Source organism: Nanorana parkeri, unplaced genomic scaffold (genome assembly GCF_000935625.1).
Source record: "Nanorana parkeri isolate BGI_ZX_2015 unplaced genomic scaffold, ASM93562v1 scaffold334, whole genome shotgun sequence".
In the NCBI taxonomy this organism is placed as follows: domain Eukaryota; kingdom Metazoa; phylum Chordata; class Amphibia; order Anura; family Dicroglossidae; genus Nanorana; species Nanorana parkeri.
Window position 1 is genome coordinate 623,844 of NW_017306602.1, and position 8,336 is coordinate 632,179.

At 44.8% G+C, this 8,336-nt stretch overlaps 1 protein-coding gene across 1 annotated transcript in view; it reads right to left on the reverse strand.

Moving 5' to 3' along the window:
* Positions 1-7,587, reverse strand: part of LOC108788557 (E1A-binding protein p400-like) — a 64,320-nt gene extending 56,733 nt beyond the window's left edge. The window contains exons 1-2 of the mRNA XM_018558348.1: positions 7,512-7,587; positions 374-1,736 (exon numbers count right to left, since the gene is read on the reverse strand). Coding sequence (XP_018413850.1) covers positions 374-1,696 — 1,323 coding nt within the window. The 5' untranslated portion in view covers positions 1,697-1,736; positions 7,512-7,587. The remainder of the gene's footprint in view (positions 1-373; positions 1,737-7,511) is intronic.
* Between the last annotated feature and the right edge of the window lie 749 nt (positions 7,588-8,336).

Here is an 8,336-nt window from a genome sequence, read left to right on the forward strand (position 1 = left end):
GGGGGGGGGGGGGGGTTTTTTGTGACACATAAAAAAAATAAAAAATGATTTTAAAAAAAAAGAACAATAATCATTAAAAAAACATAGAAATAAAAAACAATTACCAGAAAACTATAGATATGAGGGGAAGGAAGGGGTTAAATAAGGTGAACTAAAGGTTAGAGGGGTTAAATAGGACTGCGTTTTCTGGGGGGGGTTTTTTAACTTAAGCCGGCCATACACTACGCGAATTTCGCACAGTGAGATATTACAAAATCCTTTTAAAGGGTACATTTCTAGACTAATGGAACACACAAAAGTTCATGATTAGTATTTACACTTTAATTGCAACGTCACTCCACTATTAACCATGGAACAAAGTACGCCAACTTACCGGAATCGCAATGGCCACAGAATTTGTTTGCAATTCTTCTTCTTCCAATTCTAGATCCAAATCATTTTGTTTTAGAAAGTGTTGCAGGGATATGGGAGGCTTCTTTCTGAATGCCATGTAATCCATCATGTTTCCTTGACACTGATGCAGAAAGAATAATTCAATCAGATACTCCTTAAAGTTTTCCTTGTGGAGCATTATATTTTTGTAGTGATGGTCCAAACACTGTTTTCTCAAGCGAGCATCTTCAGTATTGGCAGGTGGGATCTCTTCAAGCTTTTTAGTTTGTTTCTTAAAGGTACTGCTCATTGTTGGAGTAAGAGGAAGACTAGAGAGTCCCTGAGGAGCAGAAGCCCGTGATGGGCTTGTTGGAGTTTGTTGTGATGATACACCAAATGTCGGTGTCCCCGCAACACCCGCTATCAATCCTCCAGAAGTCCTGTCAAAGCTGATGGTCCTTCCCAGCTGCTGGCCATGGATAACCTGTGGCTGCTGAATGAATTGTCCTTGTATAATACTGTTTATTTGTGTTGGTATATTGGTAGCTGTTATGTGGCTTGGAGTTGCCAAGGTTTGTACACCGGTTCCTGTTGCGACAGCATTCTGTGAACCAAACTGGTGAACGGTGCCAGCAGTCTGTGAATTGGAATGCAACAAAGTACGGCTCTGAACTGGTGTGGAGGTACTAGAAGGTAGATGCACTTGTGTTCCTGGGCTTATCTGAGTAATGCCAGAGCCCTCCTGAAAGACAAAGTGCCCAGTGCCAGAAGCACCAAGGCTGAGCTGTCTGACAAACAAACTGGCATCTACAAATCCATGAGTGGGACTCTGGCTACACATTCCCAAGTTAGCTCCTGCGGTTGCTGTTCGAACACCTTGTATTGCTTGGATTGGCACAGCATTGGGCTGTGTAGGGCTGTGTGTCTGGACTTGCTGAGACATTGGAGAAGTGACCTGAATATAGGAAGGAGATCCATGTTCAAACCTCCTTGGCTGGGAACTGAACTGGAACCCAGGAGAGGCTGGACTTGCTATCGGTAGTGGAGTCAGAGTTATCTGCTGGTTACCAGCCACCACTTGCCCAACATTCTGTAATGTAATGTTCACATTCTGACCGGCAACTGGATTACGACTCATTATGAGTTGCTGTATCTGGTAGCTGGGTGATTGGGGTCCAGCAGAACTGGCTGCTGGTGTAAAGGATTGTGCTGGAGATTGGGGTGTGGCTTTCTGAGGTCTTTGCTGCTCGCCATCATTCCCTGAGCTGTTTTTAGGTGTCTGAGGCGTAGACTGCGTATCCTGGGGACTGTTACCATGGGGCATTATAACCCCAGCCCCCACTCACCGTTCAGTCTATGTAATCCTGAAAAAAATATTAGAGATGTCATTATTTTACACACAGACATACAAAATTCACTTCATTTGTGTGTCCATTAACATCTACCATATACAACAAATGATAAATACAACAATCACAATACGCACAGCATTGGTAAAATGTCTACCATGAATAAATCCAAATGTATCTGATGTTTTCCATGTCATCCACACATTTGGATTGTTGGGTTAAAGTTGAGCTGCATTTAGGTGTACCTTCCGGGAGGTCCAGCCTTGTACTCTAAATTCCTCCACAGACATAAAATGACAATCAGATGATTTGGCTTCAAAATGCTCCTTTCATATGCACACATTATTATTTGGGGTGTATTTTATGCACCCAGGAATGTCCCTCTTGCATAAAGCAATTCCAGTATGATACATTAACTCCTTACTGACACAGCTTCAGAAAATGTTTTTGTGTGTTCGTTTAACCATAATTTCCATCTTCCTCATTCATTGCACATGTACTATATACTGTTTTTTAAAGGACAAAATGGGCTTTCATATGATGTGGCATAAGTATATATAAATTCTTATTTTTGTTTTATAAAAGAAATGTAAAAAAAACAAAAAAATTTTCAGTTTTGGCAATAATAATGTGTAGCTAACTGAAAGTAATTCATAATACATTATTTTATTTGTCCTGATGTATAGGGTATTTCATATGTCTGGGATTTCAGTTTATTTTGGGAGTTATAGGTCACAAAATACAATTGAAATACAATTCCAGTGTGGAACAATTTTAGAATGTGGTATGTTTGTCTCCTAACTTTAAAAGCCTCCTCCACACTATATATTTTTTTTTATAAACTTATTTATTTTACTTTTTTATTATTTTTTTACTTTTTTCAAAAACAATGTAAAAACTTTATTTTTAGATTTTCTTTTTTTTAACTAGGGGGCACTAAGGGGTTTTTTTTTATTTTTTTTTATTTACAGGGGCTTTGATACTTAGTACCTCTATCTAGAATACAGTATTCGCCTCATAAATACTTTGTATCACTTTTGTAACACACAGCTGGCTAGCAGATTCAAAACAGAGTAGGCTGGTACCAGCTCTGTGACTGTCACGGCTCTGTGATCACAATGATCACCTCTCGCTGTGATCACAGGACTGTGACCACCTAATCTACTGTTGAGGGTCTGCCTCGGACCCCATCAACAGCAATAACTCAATGAGTGCTGGTCCCTTCATGGACCAGCACTCATTGTACCGCATTATGGGATTAACAGACTGTTCATTAACGAACTGAACGATCGTGACGGGATAATCCTGTCATCGGTCGGGAAGGGGTTAAAGCAATTAGGTGCAGAGTGCATCCTGCTACAGGAGCCTGGAAATACCTGTCAGCCTTATTACGACTGACTGCCAAGCCATTCTGCCAGGCTAAGCTTTGACCAAATTTTGAGAGCACAAAAGTGTCAGGTCAGAACTGCCTGGTATTCAGGTGGAGCCTCTAGGATGCTACAGAGCATGGGAACTCGCATAGATACTTACAGCGTCTTATTTAGGGACACTACGCATGCATTCATTACAAGACGCCTGTGGGGATCCTTTACATAGGGAGATGCCCTGGAAGTGCGGCATCTGAGAATGAAGCATGCACACCTATTTAAGATGTGTGGTCCTGTGGACTTTTTAATGTCAATCAAATTTGACATTAAAGGAGAACTATGAGGTGAGTGCTTTTCACTCACCTCATAGTTCTAGCCGACCTGTGACAATGAGACTGTCACAGGTCAGCTCAGTAAATCGGGAAGTAAGCGAACACATACCGGGTTTCGCTCACTTCTCGATCCTGTCACGGCACTCTGCCGTGACAGGGGAGGGGCTGGATTCCCCTCTCCCCGCTCCGATCTGCCAGCGCTGACTGGTGGAACGGACGGGGGAGGGGGCGTGTACAGCTGGCTCTGCCTCTAGATAGGCAGAGCCAGCTGTCACTCACGCAGCTGGGCGGATCCAGACATAATTTTTGGGATTCGCTTCAGCTGCGGCGTCTCAGTATACCGCGAGCTGTAGCTGGCGGTATACTGAGCCTAGGGTGATGGGAGGACGCTAGTTTGTGTCCTCCCGTTACCCGGAGAACTATGGGGAAAAGCCCTAACGCCATAGTTCTCCTTTAATCAAATTAAAATGACTAAAAGTGAAATATTATCCATATAAAAAACAAGATATTTCAGACAGCAACCAAAGCAAGTCATGACACCTAAATAATAAAAAATCTTCAACCTTATTTTTAGGTCTATATATATTTTTTAACTGATCTCCAGAAACACAAAGTAAACAGTGCTGAGTGAAATAAAACTGAAGTAATCATAATATTTTTTTTACCAGCTTTCCTACTATATCAAGTTCTACTTCAAGCCAAACCAAAACAGAATTAAAAACAGGTAAGGATACAAAAAAAGCAAAACCCTTGAAATAGCAGCAGGGCACAATCTACACATTCTGTATGTTCAGGCATTCTGTCAGATGCACACATTTCCCTCTGGCTGCATCAATTTTAAAATCAAAGTTTGTTGAGCCAGGTGATGCAAACAGGGCCACCGAATAGATGAGACTGAAGTTTGAGCCATGTATGGCCAGTTTAATTACTGTTTTTAAAGCTGAACTCCACATATTACACAAAAACTACCCTTGCAGTATCCCATCCCCGCAAAGACCGCAGGGGTGTGGACATTTAAAAAAAAAAACTACTTGTCCAAGGACTAAAGTGGGGGCCCAATCTACTTGTCGTGCAAAACAAATGGCAAACTCACTCATCAATTTGTTACAGCAAGGTGCACATGGAATGGCCTAATACAATACAAACAGCAAAAAGTTTTCCCAGCACACTCACAAGCAAGCATGCAAAAAAACCTGTCTCACCGTTAAAGTTAAAAACAGAGGTTTAGATGCCTTGTGATATGCGGGATCCCTTGTGTGTTCCTGTGCCTTTAATAATGCAATTTAATAATGCAGAGTTAATTGAGGATATTGTAATTGGGGAGTCATTGGGTAATAGTGATCACAATGTGATTACTTTTAATATTGAACACAGAAAAGGGATTAAGGGAGGTTGGGCTTACTCCTGACAAACCTGCACCCAATTTGATCTTTTGCCCCATGTGCTCCAAGATGGAGACTCTCATAGTTTAGAGTTAGGACCGCACTATTTAGAGGTGCCTTGACGCGGCTTTCACATTTTCTGCAAAAGACGTGTATCTAAACCTCTGTTTTTAACCTTAGAGGTGAGACACGTTTTTTTGCATGCCGGCTGGCGAGTGTGCTGGGAAAACTTTTTGCTGTTTGCAATCTACTTGTCGTGATACAAAAAATAATTTGAACCAAAATTGTATTTAACTATGTGAAGAAGCGCTTCTCATTGGTCAGGGTGGTCAGGTGACTGTATTGACAAATGAGTGCTTGCAGTTTGTAAGCGAAATTCAAAATCTATAGCGCAGGATGGCAGTACGGGGTATGGATAGTACACCTGTACTGGCGGAGGGGGAAGGACCATTCGCTAAAAGGTAAGTGCAGAGGAGGGGAAAGGGGGCCAGATTTGAGCAGGTAATTTAATTTTCCACCAGCATTTGGAGGTGACAGGTTCTCTTTATGGAGCCTGCCCTCCAATACATAAGATGGAGCACAGCACTGTGCTGGATCTCCTGTACAGCCCGGCTTGTGACATCTCAGACAGGAAGTGGTGTGTACAGCGCTCCTTTCTCATTGATCACACATAGCAAATCGGAGAACGGACGTTCTCCCGCCTGCTCCCCATCCTTATGTCATTTGCCGTGGTCCTGGGTCCCCATAAACAACTTGATGTCCCAGGCGTTAGGCGATACAAATTATGCACCCCTGGACGGATCTCCAGGATTTTCAAATGTTAACCCTTGCAGTGAGGCTACCCTTGCACTGCAAAGGTTAACTACTTGATTTGGTCTAGGGAATGGAATAAAGAAGCTGCCCTCACCTGATCCTCGGCCATGCGGCAGTGACCACCCACCTCTCTGCCCCGACACTCCAGGGATGGTATGTCCCTTTACATCCTCCCTTCTAATGCAACTGTATGGACCTTGCATAGACATAATGACGTCAGCCCAGGGGAGAAGAGGCTTCAGGGACCGGTCAGCCAGGCAGGGTGGAGGAACAAGTAAGTATAATTTCTTTATTTGCATCCCTTGACCAGAATGAGCAGGTAACCCTTGCAGTGAGAAGGTAGTCCCACTTCAAGGCTTAACTTTTGAAACTCCTGGAGTTCCTCTTAAAAGCTACAATCAGATGTGCCACTAGAAGCAGCTTGATTGCAGTGTTCAGATATGCCAAAACGTCACCTACGGATGCAGTAGACTGCATGGCTGCATACAGACTGGATGATTAACTGCAGCCAGCTTGTGCGTGGCTAGAAGCGCTGTCTGCATCCAGGGCTGGCCAGAGGCTCTCTTCAAACATGTTAACAGTGGTGACACTGGAGATTGATTTATACAGGGTACAAGTCTGGCTCCAGCTGTCACTGTTTGCACCATCAAGAATCCCCCGATTCTTGCTAGTGGAGTTCCTAATAACCTGTGTGAATGGAGTCTAAAATCTCATTAAGTCTAGAGGTGGAGGAATATGCTGCAATACTTATCCCTCACTCCAGTGCTCTCCTCTTCTTCCTGACACTCTAGGTTGTGGACAATCTCTCACCATCCTCAGATTCTACACAGGACTATTGGCCCTACATTATACACATGTCAGAGTAGGACAGCCAACCTGGAGCGGTTTTAAGAGGCTTTGGGGCGTGTTTGTACAGTATGGTGGAAGCAAGGTGAGTATTACAGCTTATCCCTCTACCCCTAGACCACCACTGCAGGGGAAGATTTGGAGTAATTCACAGAGTTCAGCTCTCTGAAAAAGGCCCATAAATATTTTTTGGGCCTGTTTACACCATTGTGTAGAGCGTACAGTGACGCACACAGAAAAACGATGCACACTGATGTATTACCATTTAAAATCAATGGCACCCCAATACTTGGGGACACTCACAATTGTGCAGTGTAACACTCTATGTACCTTTAGTACAAAGCAACAGTGTTCACAGGCCCATAAAGTAAACCTCACCACACACAACACAATCTAATTGTACAATCACCTTTAGATCTACCAACAACTATGTAGTGCAAGGGCCCGTCTGATTGGATACAAATTGAATGCATAGATTAGGAAGGTCCTCATCTTACATTGATAGCTTTGGAAAATCTAACATTGATTGCATATAGATTGTAAGACTCGGGAATCAGCAGCTATATCAGCAGCAGTTCTATATTCCTCAGGCTGCCATGTGTAAATAAATAGAACTATGCCTCCTGTACGGGGAGACCATGGACGTATGATGCCCGGTCACTGATGGTACATCGATGGCCCCTATGATCCCCGGTCACCGATTGCTGTAGCGGGCAGCATGTTAATGCCGGCCTCCATACACGACTCAGGCCGAGCCGCCCGCTCTACAATGGAGGGGGATGCTACGTTCCGTGTGCAGGGCTGAGCGCCTCTCCCCGGGCCTGTGTGTAGGCCTACATCCGGCGGGGTTGTGCTGGGGGCTCTCCGGGGCCTGTAGCAGACGGGGCGCCCCAGGCCCGCACTGGGAGGGGAAGCGCACACAGGACAAGGAAGCGACGAGTCTCACACGTTGTTTGTGTGTGTGAGTGCGGAAAGTTGTCCTTCTTCCGCCCCGAGTCCAGCCAGAGCCCCCCCGACACCCTCCAGCACCGTCCTCCTCCCCTCACTTACCCCAAACACGCTCCGACTCCCCTTCTCCACCCCCCACACACACAAAAGCTAGTCGCTACCTCCGGCAGAGAAACCCTGGCTGCGGGTCCCTACACAGGACACAGCAAAACAAAGAGTTCCGCCGTCTGCCGCTAGAGGGAGCCGCTGTGCGAGTTCCTCGGCTCATCCTGAACACATTGTACTGTCCATGTTCGGGGCTGAGCTTCTACGTACAGAGCCTGCGTTACAAATCGCATTACTAACGCATTATGATCAAGAAAGTACAATACAATTCAATGAGGCCAGTTAACACCAACGCATTTTATTGTACAGCGCTGCGCTGAAAAAAGCTCTACTCTTTTTTTGTGCAACGCAATCTGTGCAAAGGCACGTCAGCGAAATACAATGCATTATGTGACCTCACAGGGGAAAAAACGCAACACAAAGCACATCAAGCATATTAAAACATGTGCCGCAATCTCAGCGAAAGCAATGCAATGTTAGTGCACATGTTATGTTGTGAATAGACCATTAAGGCAAGTGTAGTATCTGTTCTTATCAGTTTTCGGTGGGGAAAAGAACCGTCCTTGCGGGGGATGGTTACTTAGTACTCGCTGGAGTGAAAGAGCGTGTGGGGCGGCTTCCCGTGAGAGGGGAACCGCTCAGTACATGGCTTTCTGACTGAACGGATGCGAAGCTTGGTCTGGCTCGAGGGTTCGGGGGCGGCAGAAGCCCGTGGTGTTGTGCCCCCTGGGGGTGGCGTCCCAGGGGTGCTCAGAAAGTCACTTGGGTATGGGACCCATCATGACTCACTGTAGCACTCAGTCACACACCATATTGCTTATT